A 22306-nucleotide genomic window follows, 5' to 3' on the forward strand; every position below is an offset into this window, starting at 1 on the left:
TGCGAATCATTCTTCTGAATGTAGAGTTGTTGAAATAATGGGTAGACACGAAATGCTGGAGTAACTCAGCGGGACAGGCAGCATCTCTGGAGAGAAGGAATGGGTGATGTTTCGGGTTGAGACCCTTCTTCAGACTGAAGACTTAAACCAGCATCTGCAGTTCTTTCCTACACACGTTGTTGAAATAATAACAGAAATATTTGACAGGAAGATACTTAAATTACAAATGGTTGATGAAATATCTGTCAGTCTGTCTGTCTGCATGGGGTATAATAGTAATGAATAATGATGTTCGTGTTTTAGAATCTTGGCACCATGGCTGAAGAAGGAGCCAGTGTATCTCCTGGAGCTGTTCAAAGCGAGGCATGTGAGCCAACCGATTCCAGTGTGATGGAAGAAAGTGAAAAGTCCAGTCCCTCAGATGAAACTCGGGTGGAAACTGGTGAGCCTGGGGAAGACGTCTATCGATATATCAAAGGTGATCTTTTTACATCTGAGATTTACAAGATTGAAATTCAAAACCTCCCAAAGTTCGTGAGCTTCAGTGATTTAAGGAAATTCCTCAGCAGGAATAAGCTGGTTCCTCATAAAATTAAACTACTTGGAAAGCAACCTTTTGCATTTGTGACTTTTAAAGAAGAAAAAGATCGAGACCAAGCCATGGAAGTCCTTCAGGGACAAGTCTGGAAGAACAGGAATTTGCGTGTCCGTTTAGCAAAGCCAAAAGCAGATCCTATTGCCAAAAAACGAAAGCAGGAAAGCACGGAGAATGATGACCATGACCTGAAGCGGCCGGCTGCTGTGGATGTTTTAGATAGACCTTTAAGTGAGCAAATCGCAGATGTTGTGACTCCTCTGTGGAAAGTTCCCTATGAAGAGCAATTGAAAAAGAAAGAGCAGAATGTCTTGCAAGTCTTGGGAACATTGACCACGTATGTACTTTACCCCCCCCCCCCCCTTGGGATTCTGAGTTTGATGGTAAAGCAACAAATGTTATCTTATTTTAGTTTAGAGATACAGCATGGAAACATGCCCTTTTACCCACCAAATCCATGCTGACCATCGATCTCCCTTTCACACTAATTCTCTGTTTCTTCCACTCTCATTCACTCCTTACACACCAGGGGCAATTTTATAGCAGACCAATTAACCAACAAACCCGCTCGTCTTTGGGATGTGGGAGGAAACTGAAGCACCCGGATCAATCCCACGTGTTCACAGGGGAGAGGGAATAACGCTAATAGTTTTCTTCCCCCAACTATAATCTCTCTGTAAAGGCTTAAATTGATATGGCAATAAAAAAAGATGAGAGTCATAGTCATACAACACGGGAAAGGACCCTTTAGCTCAACTCGTCTATTCCCGTGCTGTATGACCAAGATCCATGCATCTGTCCAAGTGTTTTTTTTATGTTGTTTAAGTACTTGCTTCAACTACCTCCTCTGGCACTTGTTCCACATACCCACCACCCTCTGAGTGAAAACGTTGCCCCTCATATTCCCATTAAATCTTTCCCATGAACCTATGTCCTCTGGCTCTTGATTCCCGTACCCTGGTCAATAGACAATAGGTGCAGGAGGAGGCCATTCGGCCCTTCGAGCCAGCACCGCCATTCAATGTGATCATGGCTGATCATTCTCAATCAGTACCCCGTTCCAGCCTTCTCTCCATACCCCCTGACTCCACTATCCTTAAGAGCTCTATCTAGCTCTCTCTTGAATGCATACAGAGAATTGGCCTCCTCTGCCTTCTGAGGTAGAGAATTCCACAGGTTCACAACTCTCTGACTGTGTATTCACCCTATCTATTCCCCTCATGATTTTATACACGTCTATAAGATCGCCCCTCATCCTCCTTCGCTCTGAGGTATAAGGTCCTAGCCTGCCCAACCTCTCCCTGTAGCTCAAGCCTCAACCCTTGGCAACATCCTCGTAAATTTGCTCCGCACACTTTCCAGCTCAAGGATGACATTTTCCTCTCCCTGGGATGTCTAGAACCCTGGGTCAGCCATTCGGCATGGAAATCTTTCATCCAGATAGTGAAAGATCTTGAGAATTCGCTGCCCTAGACCCCATGGAGGCTCCGTTTTTGAATATATTCAAGTCCGCGATCGATAGATCTTGAGGTGCATGAGGTTAGTGCAGAGAAGTGGACTGAGGTAAAAGGTTAACCATATTTTGGAGAGTTGACACATAGGTTAGTCCTACTTCTGTGTAGAAAGGAACTGCAGATGCTGGTTTATACTGAAGATAAACACAAGGTGCTGGAGTAACTAAGCAGGTCAGGCAGCATCTCTGGAGATAAATCTCCGTTTTTCTCCGGAGATGCTGCCTGATCTGAGTTAGTCCAGCACTTTGTACCTATCTTTGTCCTACTTCTGTTTAGTTTAATTTAGAGATATAGCGCGGAAACAGGCCCTTCAGCCCACCGAGTCTGCACTGACCAGCGATCCCCGCACACTAACACTACCCTGCACACACTAAGGACAATTTTACATTCATACCAAGCCAATTAACCTACAAACTTGTACGTCTTTGGAAAGTGGGAGGAAACTGAACATCTCGGAGAAAACACACGCGGTCACGGGGAGAACATACAAACTCCATACAGACAGCACCCATAGTCAGGACCGTACCCTGGTCTCTGGCACTGTAAGGCAGTTGCTCTACCACTGTGCCGACCATTTTCATTATTTACCTCAGTGTAATTGTTTCCTTTGTGATCTTTTTGTTTAACCATTAGTGAAATAGGAGTCCATAATCGAGCCTTGGTGCCCTGGGTTTTTCAGCAAAAAAAGATGTATGGTGGAATCTGTTGTCCATTGGAGGGAGTGAGGCCGTCACCAGTGCAGGTAGGTTAATGTTTACTTACAACGGTCAATTTCTGGACTGTTTCCCAGAGCCAGTATCTTTCGTAAGACTTGAGTGAACAGAACAGTTGCGAATGTGACAGAGGTGAAACCTAAGTAAATTGCTCTAATGTAGAAACAAGGAACTGCAGGTGCTGGGACAATTAGAAAGACAAGACGCAAGGAACAAGAAAAGAGACAAAGTGCTGGAGTAACTCAGCAAGTCAGGCAGTATCTCTGGAGAACATGGATAGATGACATTTCAGGTCAGAACTCTTCAGACTCAAGTCTGAAGTAATCCTTGAGTCCGAAGAAGAGTCCCGGCCCGAAACATCACCCATCCACGTTCTCCAGAGATGATGCCTGACCCACTGAGTTACTCCAGCACTCTGTTTCTTTTACATTGCTATAAATGTCAAGGCTGTGGGTTTGAAGATTAATACCCACTTCTGGGTACGATTAAACCTTGTTTGATAAAGGCACATGAAGGGACAGTGATCCACAGGGTCTTTCACCAGTAGCCTGGGTTGTGAAATGCTTCTGTACAGGCGATTAACAGTGGATATTGAAAACCTACAAATAGAAATAGCCACGCCCTGCAAGTGGTTATGGATCTTCTCTGATGTGCAGCTGATCAGGTGGTTGCCATTTTGGCTAACTGCTTCATTTTAGTGTTGAGTGTGAATGAGTAATGTGCATGAGTTAGGGTTTCTAAATGAATATTTTTACATTGATCTGAAAACTGGCCAGTTGAAGTTGCACAGTTGTTCCTATTACTATTACTTTGTGCACTGATATCTGAATTGGCATCTTTGTACCACAATGATCCTTTTTTTCCATGGTCCATGAAGTGGAATGTACAATGTTTCCTTTTAATCTACATTATGAGCGATTAGATGACCAGAGTTGTTGCCTCATTAATCCATAAAGGGCACAGACGTTAAGTGTTGAAGGGCCTGTCCTGTGCTGAACTTGTATATGGAAGATAGACACAAAATGCTGGATTCACTCAGCAGGACCGGCAGCAATCTCTGGAGAGAAGGAATGGGTGACGTTTCAGGTCCCATTCCTTCTCTCCAGAGATGCTGCCTGTCCCGCTGAGTTACTCCAGCATTTTGCGTCCATCTTCGGTGTAAACCAGCATCTGCAGTTCGTTCCTACACTACTGTAGTCTTACATAAACCTTGCATAAACCCTCATTCAAATGTTACCCAAATCCATTCAGTCCCGTGTCTGAATGCCAGCGGCAGCTGTTGAAGATTGATGTTTGTACTAATTCTGGGTCCAGCCATTCCAGATTACTTCCAGCGTTGCAATCTTCTGTTTCAGACTGAATACCGTAACAAGTGCGAGTTTCTAATTGGAGTTGGAGCAGATGGTGAAGATAAAACTGTGGGATGTCGCTTGGGTAAATACAAGGGAGGATCGTGTGCAGTTGTAGAGCCATTTGATACTGTTCATATTCCAGCCAAAACAAAGGAGGTTGTCAAGGCATTTCAGAAATATATAAGGTTATTAAAGCCACTCACTGTTTGAGTGGATAATTATCGTATTATTAGTTGCATTTTTTCCACATCTGTTATTGTTTCCCTCTGCCTGGTTTGAAAATGGTTCCCACTATTCACCAAGAAAGCTGCATTATCTGTCCATTTCCCATTAGTGTTGGTGTTCATTTTAGTGGGTAAGAGTCTTGAGTTATTTCTACCAATCTAATGAAATATGCCCAAGGCAAAAGCACTCCAGGGTAAAATATGGACATTTTTAATGTGAAGATTGTTAGGTTCTGATTAGTAAGAGCATCAAAGGTTACGGGGAGAAGGCAGGGGAATGAGGTTGATAGGGAAAAATAGATCAGCCATGATGGAAAGGCAGTGTAGACTCAATGGGCTGAATGGCCCAATTCTGCTGCTATGTCTGATGGTCTTATTTATGTGTACTTATTGCGCATCAAAGTACCCGATAAAAAATTCCAATGTGTAAATCACAACCACTTGCAAGATCCTACATAGTAATTAACGCTTTTTTTAGAAGTCTCTCGTTGAAGAGATTTTCACGAGATAGCTTTCTTCTGAAACAGTTCAGTGGTCGTTGTTGAGTCGTTGTCATTGAAGCCACACCAAAACAGAACAATTTTTTCAGATACGCTCAAGGTTATACAAAATACAGGTAGAACAGAGACAGAAATCCATCCGGAAGTGGCACCATCCAGACTGGCGTTAGATAACTTGTTAGATAATTTAGTTGCACATGTCATGGAAAGGATAGTGTCAGCAAACTGGGCTGAACTGAAAAAGGAATCGTGTTGATGCCCCCCACCAATAATGGAATGGAAAGGCGAGACACAAGGAACTGCAGATGCTGGTTAACCAAAAAAACCAACACAATCTGCTGGAGTGACTCAGCGGGTCAGGCAGCATCTCTGGAGAACAGAGACAGGTGACATATTGGGTCTATATTCTGGAGAAGTGTCCCCAACCCGAAATGTTGCATATCTATGTCCTCCAAAAATGCTGCCTGAACCAATAGTTACTCTAGCACTGGTGTGTAATGGAAAGCCCCTCTGATCTTCACCTGTCTACAACTCAATTCCAAATGTTATGTTTGTTTTATTTGCAGGTCATCTCCTTATTCTGTGTACAGCCCAGAAACCTATGAAGGCCACTGGAAGCAATTGACTGTCCGCATTTCCAGAGCCAAGCAAATTATGGCCATCGTTTATTTCAACCCTCAGGTACTGTTGTGTCTAATTGTGTTGTGTTGGGAAAAACGGCTCTTCAGGCTCTTGAACACCACACAATACTCGCATTAACTATGAACTTCGAGGGACTATCTTTGTTTGCACTATGGGTTTTTTGCACTACTATTGTAGTTCATTTTATTACCAGCTTAACATCTGTAGTTGGAAAGATACTAGAGAGTATTCTGAATGATAGGATATACATGCATTTAGATGGACAAGGGCTGATTATGGGATAGTCAGCATGGTTTTGTACGTTGGGAGGTCGTGTCTCACAAATCTGATTGTTTTTTTTTTGAAGGTGTGACCAAAAAGGTTGATGAGGGCAGAGCTGTAGATGTTGTATATATAGACTTCGGCAAAACATTCAACAAGGTTCCACATGCATCATATTGATACACTTTTTTTGTGTTCAGCTCTTTTAAATAGGGGAGGAGTTGAATCTTGAAATGTACATTTCATGTAAGGCGTAATCCAGGACCTCTGTGGAGGGGAATGGACAGTGTTTCAGGCTGGGACCCTTCTACAAGAAACATTGTCTGTCCCTTTCCTCCACAGTTGCTGCCTGACCCTTCTACACTGAGTTCCCCCTGTACCTTTTGCGCACAGTTACGTGGCCTTGTACAAATATACAATGTGTAATCTCTGTTTTCAGAATTTTGTTCCTTTTCCTTCTTTTGTTCTTTCATTGACAGCTTTTTCTTCATTATTTGGGAGTTTTTATGCCTTTAATTTCCTTTCCACTCATTTATAGAAACTAACTAAAGCAGAACTAGCAGGACTACAAGGCGAATTAGCCAAATATTTCACAGAAGGAGATGGGAAAGATTGCGGTGTGACTTCACTTTACTTTGCAGAGGAAGGTCAGAGGTAAGGAATGATTATTAGGGCTTTTGATTTCTAAAATTAGTTACAATTTTTAAGGGTCATTGATGGAATGACTGACTCTTGAGTTTTAGAAATATTAAATAACTTTGAAATACATTCAAAATAAACCACTATTTTCAAGGAATTCTGTGGAGGTAGAGCAGTCCAGAACTCAAGGGTGAGGGTTTATGGTGATGGAGGAAAGGTTGAAGAGAGACCTGAGAGGTAATTTCTTCACTCAGAGGGTGGTGTGTGCACGGAATGATCTGTCAGAGGAAGTGGTAGAGTGCTATTACAATGTTTAAAAGATACTTGGACAGGTGCATGGATAGGAAAGGTTTAAAGGGACGAGCCAACACTGGCAATGGGCACTGGCTCAGTTAAAAAAATCTGGCCGGCATGATTGAGTTGGGCCGAAGGGCCTATTTCAGTGTTGTATGATTCTATGACTCTATGAACTTTTCCAGAAAATCTCCAAACTTGGAAGACCTGCCCTTGGAACATGTGCACGGAGATAAGTACATTTACGAGGAGCTCCTGGGACTCAAATTCAGGATTTCCCCTCATGCATTTTTCCAGGTGAAGTTAATTGTTTATAAATAGCTTAAAAAGAAACCACCTTTAAAATCTCCTTTAAACTTTCCTCCTTCCATCTTAAACCTATGCTTGTGATTTTGATCCTGGGAAAAAGACTGACAAGAGAATAGACCCAAGGAACTGCTGGTGCTAGTTTATAAAAAAAGGCTCAAAGTGCAGGAGTAAATCAGCGGTCATGCAGCATATCTGGAGAATATGGATAGCTGACGTTTCGGGTTGGGTCCTTTCTTCAGACTGACTATCTACTCCATCAATGCTTCCTATAATTTTATATATTTATAACAGGTAACTCCTCAACCTCCAACGCTCTAGAGAAAACAATTCCAAGTTTGTCCAATCTCTCATTGCAGCCAATACGCTCCAATCCAGGCAACATCTTGGTGAAACCCTTCTGCACCGTCTCCAAAGCAGCCGCATCCTTCCTATACAGAACTGGGGACAGTGGTCCAAATATGGTGCAACCTGACCTCATCACAGCATTAACATACTTCCCAACTTTCATTCTCAATGTAGCAGGACAGTTTCGAACCAGGAAAGACACAACGTGCTGGAGTAACTCAGTTGGTCAGGCAGGATCTCTGGAGAACATGGGGATGATCTGTCTGAAGAAGGATCCTGACCTGAAATGTCACCTATCCATGTTTTCCAGAGATGCTGCTTGACTCGCTGTTTTACTCCAGCACTTTGCATCTGTTTTTCCAAAGCAGCATTTGCAGTTCCTTGCATGTGTTTTGAACTAGGATCTTTTATAATCTAATCAATCAAATGTTTACTCTTGATGTAAATATTTTTGTATCCAGGTGAACACCCTGGCTGCAGAAGTGCTTTATTCAGCAGTCAGAGACTGGGCCAAACTGAACCAAGACAGCACGGTGTTGGATGTTTGCTGCGGCACTGGAACTATTGGGCTTACTCTGGCAAAGGCAAGTGAAAAACTGTGTAGAGAAAAGTTGTTGAAGGATCAAGAGTTCTGGCATCACCAGTAATGAAGAGCAGCGAAGAAGAAAAAATCATTTGGGAGATCATAAAATTAGAAGTTCTCTGAAATCATTGAACATAGCACAGGAACACACAAGGTCTGTGCCAAACATGATGCCAAGTTAAATAGACAATAGGTGCAGGAGGCCATTCGGCCCTTCGAGCCAGCACCGCCATTCAAGCGTCTTTGAGTGTATGAAAAGCGCTATATAAATGTAATGCATTATTATTATTATTATTAATGTGATCATGTCTGATCATTCTCAATCAGTACCCCGTTCCTGCCTTCTCCCCATACCCCCTGACTCTGCTATCCTTAAGAGCTCTATCTAGCTCTCTCTTGAATGCATTCAGAGAATTGGCCTCCACTGCCTTCTGAGGTAGAGAATTCCACAGATTCACAACTCTGACTGAAAAAGTTTTTCCTCATCTCAGTTCTAAATGGCCTACCCCTTATTCTTAAACTGTGGCCCCTTGTTCTGGACGCCCCCAACATTGGGAACATGTTTCCTGCCTCTAACGTGTCCAACCCCTTAATAATCTTATACGTTTCGATAAGATCTCTTCTCATCCTTCTAAATTCCAGTGTATACAAGCCTAGATTAATCTTTGCCCGCACATGATCCATCTCCCTCCATTCCCTGCATATCCATGTGCCTACCCCAAAAGCCTCTTCAATGCCACAATATCAGCGCATTCCAGACCCCCACCACCACCACCTGTGCAGAAAATACTTGTCCCGCACATCTCCTTTAAACTTTGTCCCCTGGCCTTAAAGCTAAGCCCTCCAGTCTTTGACATTTCCACCCTGAGGAAAATGTTCTGACTGTCTACCCTATCTATGCCTCTTCTAATTATCTATCAGGTTTCCCCATAGCATCTGGCACTCCAGAAAAAAAAATCCTGATTTTTCCAACCTCTCCCTAATGCAAAACTTATTTCCCCCCACCCCCCATCCCATCCCATCCCTAATCCAGACAGCATTCTAATAAACCTCTGAAGCTAAAGTTATGTAAGGGTGAGAGAGTACATAATGCTTCAGCAGTTTGAAGAATTTAGGGGGCGGGGGGAGGGAAAGAGTTTCAGAGAGTACAAATGAGTAGCAATTGGAACTTAATCAATTCAGACAGCAGTCACTATGCTATGTAGTGCATCCATAACATGACTTTAGGGTCCCTATGATTACTTCCATCCTCAATACATTTGTGTATCTCCATCGAGAATGTTCTGTTCCATGGAGAGACCTTGCTGCTGCCAGTAGTTCAGCATCAAGAGGCCACTTGGCATTCATATATCTGTCAAAAATTTGTACGATGTATTGGAAAGTGGAAGAGCAGTTAGGAGTGTTTAATTGTCATACAGTTTGTACTGACAACGGAACAATTACATTCTTACATCCAGCAGCTTGATGTCCCTGAAAACAAAGTAAACATAGATATATAATGTACAAAAAACCCCACTAGTTTAATAACCACAATACTTCCAGTATTGGAAAAGATTGGTGTTTTTCTTGATTTATCTTCATCACCAGGAGGCGACGAGTGTGAAAGATCTCATTTTGCGCAATTTTTTTGTGTGAAATGTACTGGATAACTCCATATGTCTTCCCCTTTGATTAGTGGCGTCAGAGTCTGAGAATATGTAATATAATAATAATATATTCCTTTATTCGTCCCACACCGGGGAAATTTACAGTGTTACAGCAGCAAAGTGGATAGCAAGAGATCATTCATTATAAATAAAAGTAAAGACAAGGATAAATTGTCATCAGTTTACTGTGTATTCCTTAACTGTTACTGTTGACTCGTCTGCTGGGTGCAGTGCTGGTTGTGCAGTCTCACAGCAGCGGGAAGGAAGGACCTCCTATATCTCCTTCACGCACTTGGGGTGAAGGAGTCTGTCACTGAAGGAGCTACTCAGTGCATTGACAGTGTCCTGCATGGGGTGGGAGTCGTTGTCTAGCAGCGATATTAACTTTGGCATCATCCTTCTCGCTCCCATCTCCTGCACTGATTCGAGGGGGCAACTCAGGACAGAGCTGGCCTTTAAAACTAGCTTTAAAACTAGCTTTAAAAGAGATAACATTACAATTAGGACTAGACTGGACTTGAAGTAATGGAGCAAAGCGTGTCCCAAGATTAGGAGGCAGCTCATCCCCAGTGACGCTCGGTAATCCCAAAATCAGATGGAACAGCAGTGATGCAAGGAAAACTGATAATGGCGTTAGATTTCTGGATTAAAATTGTTGCTTTCTTTATCGTGTTGCCCAGAATGCGAAGAATGTCATTGGAATTGAAATGTGCCAAGAAGCCATAGAAGATGCTAAAGTGAATGCAGAAATAAATGGTTGGTACCTAACATCTCTGGTAAATGTTCCATTAATGTTAACCATGTCAAGCTAGGAACCCTCTTCCCCTCCCAAACACCAACCAGACTGAACCCTCCCACCCCATACCCCGATCCCATGGACCAGTGAGCACCATGCCAATATCTGGTTGACTTGTGTACACCCCTTACATAGAAAGTCATAGAGTGCTACAGTATGGAAACAGGCCCAACTTGCCCACACTGGCCAACATGTCCCAGCTACATGAGTCCCACCTGCCTGCATTTGGTCCATATCCCTCCAAACCTGTCCTATCCATGTACCTATCTAACTGTTTTTTAAATGTTGGGATAGTCCCAGCCTCAACTACCCCTTCTGGCAGTTTGTTCCATAACTTTTGTGAAAAGGTTATCCCTCAGATTCCTATTAAATCTTTTCCCTGTCACCTTAAACCTATGTCCTCTGGTCCTTGATTCACGTACTCTGGGCAAGAGACTCTTTGCATTTACCCAATCTATTCCTCTCATGATTTTATACACCTCCATAAGATCACCCCTCACCCTCCTGCGCTCCAAGGAATGGAGACTCAGCCTACTCAACCTCTGCCTATAGCTCACACCCTCTGGCCTGGCAACATCCTTGTAGATCTTCTCTGAACCCTTTCCAGCTTGACAACATGTTTTCTATAACATGATGCCCAGAACTGAACACAATACTGCTGTCGTCTTCTGCCATTTGGAAACTCGGTTAATATTTGAATGGCTGAATTAAACACTTTGCTTTAACTACACGTTGCCCTTGGTTTTATTTAAATGCATTGCCGGGCAGCCACATTTCTGACTTGCAAATTGTTTGGGTTACAAACAGTTCTTCAAACATACTTCAAACAGCATCTACATGTGGTGCTGGCTGAAGATGTCAGCACCCGTAATCAAGTATCCCCACCATCCGAGCCGTGCCCTCTTCTCATTGCTACCATCAGGTAGGAGGTACAGAAGCCTTAAGTTTAACGCCACCAGGTTCAGCTACTTTTCGACAACTTATCAGGTTCTTGAATCCACTCTACAGAGCATCTCTTACACCACCATGGACTTGTTTTGTTTCTCTAATTGTGTTTTGCACTAATGCTTTTTTTTTGTTGCTGTGTTAGAACATAGAACAGTAACTGGCCATTTGGCCCACAATGTCTGTGCCGAATATACCAAGATGAAGTAATCACATCTGCCTGCACATGATCCATATCCCTCCATATCCATGTCTTGCAGAATGTTTTTTGTGATTTATGTATAATTTATGCTTCTATGTGCCTGTGATGCAGCTGCAAACCAGATCTTCATTGTACCTGTACGTCACCCTACTTAATGACAAGACACTTGACCTGACAATGACAATGACCATGAGACACTTGACCTGGCGCGACTGTTGTAACGTGGGACACCCTATATTTTCTTTATCTGTGCCTGAAGATATTTAATGTCAGAAAGTTCCTGTTCAAGGCTGGAAGTTTATTTAGCTGAAGCCTTTGCAACTTTTTAAAAATTCTGTTTAATTTTGATTCTGTTCAGGTCTGTCCAACGTGGAATTCTTGTGTGGGAAAGGGGAAGATCTCTTTCCCACAGTAATTAACTCTTTGACCTCGCAAAACCTGGTGGCTGTTGTGGACCCGCCCAGAGCTGGACTACGTAAGAACCATTTTGATGTCTGACACTACTCCTGAGTTTTGCTAATCTAGTATTTGCCACTTTTAGATTCCCTCTCCTTCGACAAACACATCAAACACATCACAAAGACAGCCTTCTTCCACCTCAAAAACATTGCCCGTCTCCGTCCATCCCTCTCCTCCACAGCTGCAGAAACCCTCATCCACGCCTTCATCACCTCCCGTCTGGACTACTGCAACAGCCTCCTCTATGGCGCACCCTCAAAAATCATCAGTAAACTTCAATACATTCAAAACTCCGCTGCCATTCTACTCACCCACACCCCGATCCGTGACCATATCACCCCCGTCCTTTACAAACTCCACTGGCTCCCCATCCCCCAGAGAATCCAGTACAAAATCCTCCTCATGACCTACAAAGCCCTCCATAACCTGGCCCCATCCTACCTGACTGACCTCCTCCACAGGCACACTCCCACCTGCACCCTCCGCTCTGCTGCTGCCAATCTCCTATCCCCCCCCATCCGGACCAAACTCAGATCCTGGGGGGACAGGGCTTTCTCCATCGCTGCTCCCACCCTATGGAACTCACTACCCCAAACCGTCAGAGACTCCTCCTCACTCACCACATTCAAAACATCACTGAAGTCTCACCTGTTCAGTACTGCCTTCAACCACTGAAGGTCACCTCACCTTCTGTCTCCTTTCTCTGTTCGTTTACTTATTTATCTATTTATTCACTTCCCTATGTTCTTTAAATCCCTGTAAAGCGTCTGAGTGTATGAAAAGCGCTATATAAATGTAATGTAATGCATTATTAGATTGCCTTTTCTCCCCATTAAGGTGTAATTTTCCCTGACTTGCAGATTCTAGAGTTGTGCTGGCAATAAGAAGGGCAGAACATCTAAAGAGGCTCATTTATGTTGCCTGCAATGCTCGAGCCGCTATGAACAATTTTGTGGAGTAAGTAATGCACTTAAACGTCATTCCCTTACGTACTTACACACTGTAAATGGCTCAATGGTGATCATGTATTGGCTTTCTGCTGACTGGATGTCATGCAACAAAAGCTTTTCACTGTACCTCATTACATGTGACAAACAAACTTATTTTAGTTTTGCACTTAATATTCATTATGCACTTGAAATTCTGCACTTATTATTTAAAGTTCAGGTTTATTATTGTCAAGTGTACAGAGGTACAGTAAAAAGCTCTGTTTTGCATGCTATCCAGTCAGATCACAGAAACCATACATAGATACAATTGATAGATTGAGCAAAGGGAAAGTTTGAGAAACATGAGATATCTTAGCATTATATGGTTGGGCCTTTACCATATCAGTGTTGTAAATACAAAGTGCGTTTCCAGTTCTCCCCCACCCTGGTGCACACCCATTTCTCCCACCCTCTTTCATCCCCACCCCTGTCCCATTCCATCTATATCCGTCTTTGGCTTTACATTTAACTTCTCTTCCCTCCATATCAGACATCCTTTTGTTGTCTTCCCATCTCTGGCCTTTGCCACCCATCTGCCAATTAATCTCCCCTCACCACATATCACTTGTCAGGCTTTGTTCCGCCCCACCGCTCTATCAGCTTTCTCCCCCTCTACTGCAATGAGTCTAAGGCGTCCTGACCTGAAATGTCACCTATTCATTGGAGTGTCGCCTTTACCTTCTGAGTGGGGTTTCTCATGAAGGGGTATAAATTGGGATTCTGGCTCTCACTGCAGGCTAAACAGTATTGTTAATAAATCTGAACGTATACTTTTGTCAATGATATTTTGTCTTTTTCCACAGTCTTTGTCGTGCCCCATCTCACAGAGTGAAAGGGTCTCCTTTTCGCCCTGTAAAAGCCTTGGCTGTCGATCTCTTCCCACATACCATGTATTACGAGCTGTTAATATTGTTTGAGAGAGTGGAATGATCACATACTTTAGAACTGATCAGGGTAAAAGCTGATGTGAATTTGATTGTCTTAAAAACTAGGATGTTTTATTAATGATTTCATAAAACATTGCATAACTTATTTCTTGTAATGGAATTTTTAATTACTATTATGCATAGTGTGCTGCCCAAGACAGCACGGTGACTGCAGTCATGAAACATATTAGGACTTCTGTCGGAATTGTGTACGTGTATCCCTCGTATGAATTTGTTGGAGCTCAATAAAATCTGGTCAGTATCTTAAGACTTGGATCGCATTCTGATAGATTTTCCATTGCGTACAATGACATGAAAGTAACCCACTTCCAGCAATGATTTAAGGTGAAGCGTTGGCCAGCTCACTCGAAGAACTCCCTTGCTTTCTAAATAGTGCAGTGGATTTTCTTTTTATTTAGATCTAGGTGTTATTTAACACATCCAAATGATAGGACAGAGTGGTGGCATAGCACAATATGGAATGCTTGCTGCAGATATGGACATAAGGCTCTGGAGTTAACTGTCACTGGTCTGCCTGAGAAACATTATTCTAAACTGTTTAGGTTTATAATTGTCACATGTACTGAGGTACAGTGACAACCTTTGTTTTGTATGCAATCCAAACAGATCAGACATACCATATATAAATGCAATCAAGTCAAACTCAAATACAATAGAGCACAGGGGAAGAGGGAGTGCAGAATTTCTGTGACGTTAAAGCACATACAACTCACTCTAGTAACTAGTTGCAATTATAGATATCCTGGCCACATCAGTCTGGAGGACCCTGCTGCCATACAACAAATACCCAAGCTATTTTGTTGGAAAGAGGCAAATGTTAAAGGTGTTGTGAGATGCCTTTACATATTGATTCATGCAATTCATGAAGTGTAAAGTTTGTTTATAGTTTGACCAAGCAACGGTTCCAAAAAAAAATGGAAGACGGGTGATACTGCACAAGTCTGGGTTATGTGCTTGTATATCTGGCAACATTTTATGGATCTCATCACTATTATAGCAACTTCTTGGAACAAACTTTATGCAGATAAGAATAATGAGGCAGTAACTCCGAGGTTCAGTGTTAATTTTATGGATTCTTGAAAGTCTCTGTCCTTGCAATACCTACTGATGTAGTGCATCTGGTGGTTTGGGAAATTCTGAATATTCACTTCACCCCCACGGAGTAAGCAACAGAAAACAAAACCATTGCCTCAGCTCGCAAAGAATACCTTAGCATCTTTATATAGCAAGTAAATTGTTTACATACAGCTGCAGCATAATTAGGGGCCTGTCAACACCATTTCAAAATAATTGTTAATGTGAAATCTTGGCTTATTAATTAAAATTGGATGTTCTATTGCTATTGTGGTGACATTTGTAAAGTTTCGTTTGGATTCCTATGTACCAAAGTGGGCCTCAGGGCATCATCTGCAGGAAGAGCCAGCGCTGCCGTCGCAGCTGCGGCTTGCCTGCAGTCCGTCTGTCTTTTGTGTTTTTTGTTGTTTTTGTCTCAATTGTAGTGTTAATATGATGTAGTGTTGTATGTTATGTTTTTGGGGGGGGTGGGGGGGGAGGGAACGGGAACTGTAACTGTAACATTCTCTCTCCAGAACGGAGACGCGACCTTTGTTCTGTGCCGTGTCTCCGTTCCCGTTGCGGCCTACCACCGGCCATGCACCTGGGACCACCTGGGTCTCTGGTTCGCAGAGCCCGCGGTCCGGACTCACCACCTGCGGCGCTGGCTGCCTGCGAATGCTGCGGGAACGGCTGCGACTCGTCTCCGGCGCGGGCCGCGTGGACGTCGGAAGCCCGCAGGCCCCTGGATGGGGGCCGACATCGGGAGCTCCGGCAGCGGCAGAGGCAACGTGTTCGCCCGCCCCGAATCGCGGGGCTTGGGTCGGCCCGCCGCGGACCTTTCACCGTCCGGCGCGGCCTGAAATAGGCCGCGGGATTTATTTTCACCGCCCAGCGGGGGCTTCAATGTCGGGAGCCCCGACCGCCCCGACGTGGCAACTCCAACAGCCTGACCGCGGGACAAGACGGCAGGGAAGAGAAAAAGACATTCTGGCCTTCCATCACAGTGAGGAGGGACTGGAGGAGACTCACTGTGATGGATGTTTCTTTTTGTTTGGTGTTAGTTGTGATTGTATGTGTTATTGCATTTTTATTGATTAATCTTATTGGTCTTATTGTTCAACTGTGGGTAATGTTTCATTTTACTACACATTTATGTGTATGTAACAAATAAACGACTATTGACTATTGACTAAGTACAGCTAAATGCTGCAGTGCATTTCTATCAACTGTACTATGCAAATCTAAACTAATTTAGTGACCTTACCTGTGTTTGCTGGTATTGTTTTTCTGCACATTTGCCAGGGTAAGGACAAGGCTGCTGTAACGGTAGAGCTGCAGACTCGGGTTTGATCCTGACTACGAATGCTGTCTGTGTGGAGTTTGTATTCTTCCCAAGACCACATGGGTTTTCTCCGGTTTCCTCCTACACTCCAAATACGTACAGGTTTGTTGGTTAATTGGCTTCAGTAAGTTGTAAAATTGTTCCTAAAGCGTAGGTTAATGTACTGGGTGATTGCTGGTCAGTATGGACTCTGAGCCGAAGGGCCTGTTTCCACACTGTATCTCAATTCTAAAGGATGTAGAGAGATTCTGGCATGAATGAGCCCTTGTAAATGTGATCTCTACACTTGAGTAAACAAGAGCAGATTGCAAGGTCACCCTGCAGATCACCAGTGTTCAGTCCACAAGGGTAACTGAGCCTGCAGTTGCCCATCAGTTTAATTCTCCATCCCCTCGTCTTTCTGCACAAGCTCGAGGAACAGTTCTGCATTCCACCAAAACATATTCCCAAATGAATTTTTCAACTGAGAAGTTTATTTTTACATCAGTCAATTAATCTACTGATAATTTTCTAGGATGTGGGAAGAGACCACAGCCCCCAACACCTATTCCTGTCCCTGTAACGCCATTATTTGTATCATTGGTAGCCTTCCAACCTTAAAATTCACTTGCGTATTCCCAATACAATGTCTCTACACTGATCCATGCCCTATACCACTCCCATTCTTATGTTCACAACAAAGCAAGGCTAAAAGTACTCATTAATGAATTATCAAACTTTATTGCTTCAAACTACAGAGCCAAAAAAAACATTACATTTGAAAAGGACCACACACAAATATCCAGATGGTAGTGCAGCAAGCATAGGCTAAAGGACCTGTATGTGAAATTTGAAGTTAGCCATTTAAAATAGCGCTTGTAGTAACTGCACCCAATTCATGAGTGTAGCATCACTCTTGCACTGCAAGTTCCCTTCAGACTCAAATGACTTTCCAACAAAAAGGTCAACAGACCAGCAACTTATACTTAAAAAAATATCCAGACCAAATTTGTCACGTAATGCAAAGCTGCAACTGCATAATTAATCTTTGCCAAATCAGAGGAAAAAAATAATTGAAAAACACTGATACTGACTTTGTCCGTTAAAATTCCAATAAAGACTTCATTCCTTTGATTAAAAAAAGAAATGAACTTCAATTCAGAATCTTCATTACTCAGACCCTGGACAAGGGTAATAGTGTGTTGATCATAGACTAAGACAAGAGTAAATGAAGTCCGGGTCGCTGTAAGCAAACCGGTTTATAGAGCTGGGGAATCTGCAGTGTTCTTGTTTAGTATAGTTCGGTTTGTATGCGCCAAAAATAGCAAATATCACATCTAAACATTTGTTACACACTCGTGTCAGAATGTAGATTTACACAAATACTTTTGTTTTGTTCAATGGAATTAATTTGCTCCTTGCCAGTTTGTAAAGGAGTCACATTTTAAAAAAAATTGAACATACAATATATTAGTCATCATAAGCTTTGCTGGAATAAATCCGAACACATCAATACTTGTAGTAACTGCAATTGATAGATAGCCACATTTCATCTCCTCAAATATCTGGGAAAATCAAATGCAACTACAAAAAATAAAATACAGTTGCCTCATTTTGTTTCCAAATTTCATAGTGTTAAGACTTCAATACTATTCCTGGAGTGTTTGCCCCCATCGCCAGTATGAATTACATTAAGTTTTACATACTTGTCGTGCATTTAAGAATAATATTTTTCCTAAATTTTTAACATTTATTTAACAATAGCATAACTTGTTTTCAGGCCAATTGATTGCTTCCTCCTGTAATACCATGTATACAATGATGCATCAATAAGACATGCATTTAAAAAAGTGAAAAATGCACTGTGCCTCATCAAGAGACAACCCATAATCACAAATTTTGTTTTCCAATGGATTGGAAAATAAAGACTGTCAAATTACAATCCTTCATGATTACCTTCGAGACAAATGAGCTGATAGGTTTAATTTTTTAAAAAAGACATCTACATTGAATATAATGCACTTACATATTACAGTCCGTACACACAAAATACCAATTTTAAACATACAAAATAAAGGAAGGTAAGACAACTAGATTTCATTTAAGATTCACAAAGTTGATCACGCAAATGCAATTTTGCTAAACCACAATCTGTACTCTCTCACAGCAGCTCTTGTGCTCATGTGCAAAGGCAAGAAACGTTGCATTCAACAGAAAGTTTAGTAAACATTTAAAACACACGAAAAACCCGACAAAACAACAGTGCACAACAGTTTAAATACAAGTTTTTGTTCCAGCAGTTATTGCATTTTTTTTTCTCTATCCCTTCTACAGCACTGTTGAAGCCTGCAGCAAGCATTAAAAAATGTATTAAGTTTCTCAGTTTGCATAAGACACGATTAAGCTTTGGTTCATGTTACCACCAAGATAAACAGGAGCTGGTCATGGTACTTTGTTTCCTTCAGGTTATTATTTTGTGTTTAAGTGAAGTAGAAAAGCTAAATTGTTGAGGGAAAGTAAATAAAAGAACAGCATGCATCTATTTCAAAACCTCCAAATTTGCAAACCTGGTCGTAACGTGAATTTTGAGATGGAGAAACGTTATATTCTTCTTATCAACTCGCCAGCCTGAAGGCAAATCAAACCCGTTCATTTGCACCGTTAATAATTTGTTCTAACTAAAACAGTGGGTCGCACAGAACAAAGACACAAACAAAATATTGGACAGCGAGACTTGGAATTGTAAACTTGCAAGATCCGGGCTAAAAACAATACTGCAAATCAGAAGTTTAATAAAAAGACTAACTCCAGCTCCGATGCAAAGCAGAGGCACTAAATTACCGCCAGAAAATAACGTGTTCTCTATTTGAACCAAGCGACAGAAGTTGATAGTGAAAAACATCGCAAGCTCTTCAACAGTATCTTGCAGTCTCAACATGCATTATAGTTACTACATCATAGAGGATCCAGATTTTTGACCATTTCCATAGAAAAATTATGCATTCTATCAGATTTCCTTAATTGAAATCAAATTCACAATTACTAAAAAATGTTTAAAACGCCATTGTGTCATGTAGTAGACTATGGTAGTTACTTTTTCCAATTTAAGAACTGCTTACTAATGATTAAGTCCTACAAGGCCACTGTTAAACTGATTTGACAAAATGCCTGTACCTCAAACTCCAATATTTCCAATACAAATCCAAATTTCAAAAATACACCCTTGCCTCAAAAGATCTTGTGTATAAACTTTGTGTTTCTTCTGTAAGGGATAGCTCAGTGTCACTTCATTTAAAAATGTAGTTAACTAATAAAGTTGCCTGATAAATTGCTTAAAAACTGTTAACAAAACAAAATGTTCACCATAAAAGAAATAACTTAGATTGTGTCTATTGAAGCCATCTCACACTGGCACCAGGTTACACATTAATAATGAAAAATATTTCTTCCAGCCAGTCATCGTCGTAATGTAACAAGGGTTATTCCACCAACAGCTCAGTGCATAATATTTCAGTCACCATTCTGTAGCAGGCCAATGATGGAAATTCAAAGGCCGTTAAAATATAGCTAATAACTAATCAAATTAAAAGTTCACTGGCTTAAAGGTTCTCCTCTGAGGTAATATCCAATATTCTCTCAATCTAAAGTCTTGTGCTCTTTCCTATCGTAGTAAAGATTCAAGTTCAATAATATATTGCCCATTGCAATGGAAAACGCTGATGCATAATTAAAGCAGTACACTGTCAAGCTAGGATGGGGAGACCTAAATTTGTATGTATTTTGCAACCACGGGTCTCGAAGGTTACAAATATAATTGTTGAGGATGATTTAGTCCAGTGCGTTATTGCTGTCCATTTTGCAGTGCTTTACACATCAACAGTACAGAGAGGTTCGCTGCCCGGCTGAGCTGATTCCATTATCGTCATTTTCGGCTTCTTACGAGTTTCCTCCTTTGTGGGAGAATGAGAGCAGAGAAGAAAAAAATCACTTACAATTATTTTCAAACATGTCTGAATGCGAGTATGTGAAAACAGTGTCAATGGGAGTAATGCATCTGGTACAGCCTGCATTACCTTTAGCAAGGCATCTGATGGAATCCTACTCAAACTCACAGGATCCAAGGAAAAATTGCAAGACGAATCCAAACCTGGCTTATTAGAGTAATAGTTAAATGATGTACTTTTAATTGGAAGGCTGTGTCTAATATTGTTTCACAAAAACACGATTCGATGTCTTTCAGTTTATACGAGTTGTGGTGTACATGAAGTTTAAATAATTGACTTTACTGTACAAGGGTTGGGAAGGGAGATTGAGCAAAAAGAGAAAAGGGTTAAGCATGCAGATTGTACAAATCTTGTCTGTGTGATTGACAAGGAAGACACAATGCTCCAGACTATAAGGAAGGTAGCAGAGCCAGTCAGTTACAAAACGGACTAGTTGTGGTTAATCTGCAGTAGTGCATGGCACACATTTGGAGACGGCCAACAAAATGAGTGAAAGCGCAATAAATGGAAGGAGATTGGGAAAAGCAGAGGAATGGAGGGACCTTGAGCTGCACTCCAGACTTCCAGAATTGAGGACAAGATAAAAACATGTCTTCATTAATCCTGATGTAAAATAGCAAGGATAAAATAAAGCAAAACAAAGTGTCATAGTTACTCAGCAGGTCAGGAAGGCAGCATCGGTGGATGGAAATGCAGAGGCAACGTTTCGGATGGGGACCCTTCTTCAGACTGAAGGGTCCCTAACTCTAATGTCACCTATTCAGTCCCTGCGCAGAAGCTGACTGCCAAGGAATGCAAATGCAGATCCTTGCATCTACAAAGACAAACTAAAACTCTTTAACATGCCGTGTAGGGAAAAAAACTGCAGATGCTGGTTTAAATCGAAGGTAGACACAAAATGCTGGAGTAACTCAGCGGGGCACGCAGCATCTCTGGAGAGAAGGAATGGGTGACGCTTCGGGTCGAGACCCTTCTTCAGAAGTCTGACCCGCTGAGTTACTCCAGCATTTTGTGTCTACCTTCTCTTTAACGTACTGGGTCTTTTTGTAAGAAACTAGAGATATTTTGAACCTGCGAAACCACAAGCTGACGGAACAGAGGTGATTGGGAAGGGAGGAGTGAAAAAATATCTGGCCAATAAAGGCAAAGCAAGGCAAGCTGCCCGATTTAACACGAGATTTTGAATGAGATGAAAAACCGCAGGCAGGTCTTGCTGCAATCGATTAATTTTACCACAGTCAGGATATCACCCACTGTAGCCTCCACAACAGACAAATGTTTACCCTGTCTCGCGCCAGCTTCTTCATCTCGTCCCGTAGCTTGTTCAAAATATGCAGATTCGGTTTGTTCTTTTTGGCAAACTGCTGCAGTTCAATCACACTTTTATCAGACATTTCCTGCGGCAAAATATAAAACGTATGTGCAAATTAAAATGGTAGATATTTTGTAGGTCGCATACATACCGATTCATAGGAAGTTAAAGAGAAACAAGTTGTTTTAACACGAGTTACAGTTGGTGCATTTATTCCATACAATTCTCTCTTCTTCGAACACACCAACATCATTAGGAACACTCTGGAGATGAGACCGTGGAGCTATCTAGTCAACATGTTTTGACACAAAATGCTGGCGTAACTCAGCGGGGACAGGCAGCATCTCTGGGGAGAAGGAATGGGTGACGTTTCAGGTCGAGACCCTTCTTCAGGACGAAGAAGGGTCTTCTTTGGTTTGAACCAGCATCTGCAGTTCCTTCCTAAACATGTTTTGACTACTCTTTCAATAACAGAGGAATCAGCAGGAATGCAACCAAATAGATTTAGAGAGCTTCTAACTAAAGAAACATGTCTGGATGACCCCTTCAAGCTGCAGTCGACCCTGAAGCTCCATATCCAGCAGCATTGTGAGAGAGCATTCAGCAAACAAGTGGAACCAGTTCAGGCAAGCAACCTCAGAACCACCTTCCCAAAGGC

General features: G+C 42.0%; 2 protein-coding genes across 3 annotated transcripts in view; one reads left to right on the forward strand and one right to left on the reverse strand.

Annotated features, from left to right (window-relative positions):
- The window catches only part of trmt2a (tRNA methyltransferase 2A), an 18282-nt gene extending 2792 nt beyond the window's left edge, over positions 1-15490 (forward strand). The window contains exons 2-12 of the mRNA XM_078421210.1: positions 304-932; positions 2743-2851; positions 4178-4359; positions 5465-5579; positions 6340-6455; positions 6920-7031; positions 7850-7972; positions 10298-10373; positions 11919-12035; positions 12880-12976; positions 13812-15490. Of these exons, the coding sequence (XP_078277336.1) occupies positions 304-932; positions 2743-2851; positions 4178-4359; positions 5465-5579; positions 6340-6455; positions 6920-7031; positions 7850-7972; positions 10298-10373; positions 11919-12035; positions 12880-12976; positions 13812-13938 (1803 nt within the window). The 3' untranslated portion in view covers positions 13939-15490. The remainder of the gene's footprint in view (positions 1-303; positions 933-2742; positions 2852-4177; positions 4360-5464; positions 5580-6339; positions 6456-6919; positions 7032-7849; positions 7973-10297; positions 10374-11918; positions 12036-12879; positions 12977-13811) is intronic.
- Positions 15491-17078: 1588 nt separating this feature from the next.
- Positions 17079-22306, reverse strand: part of dgcr8 (DGCR8 microprocessor complex subunit) — a 30778-nt gene continuing 25550 nt past the window's right edge. For both annotated transcript variants that reach the window (XM_078421208.1, XM_078421209.1), the window contains exons 13-14: positions 21620-21733; positions 17079-20282 (exon numbers count right to left, since the gene is read on the reverse strand). In XM_078421208.1, coding sequence (XP_078277334.1) covers positions 20199-20282; positions 21620-21733 — 198 coding nt within the window. In that variant the 3' untranslated portion in view covers positions 17079-20198. The remainder of the gene's footprint in view (positions 20283-21619; positions 21734-22306) is intronic.

This window comes from Rhinoraja longicauda, chromosome 25, assembly GCF_053455715.1.
Source record: "Rhinoraja longicauda isolate Sanriku21f chromosome 25, sRhiLon1.1, whole genome shotgun sequence".
Taxonomy (NCBI): domain Eukaryota; kingdom Metazoa; phylum Chordata; class Chondrichthyes; order Rajiformes; family Arhynchobatidae; genus Rhinoraja; species Rhinoraja longicauda.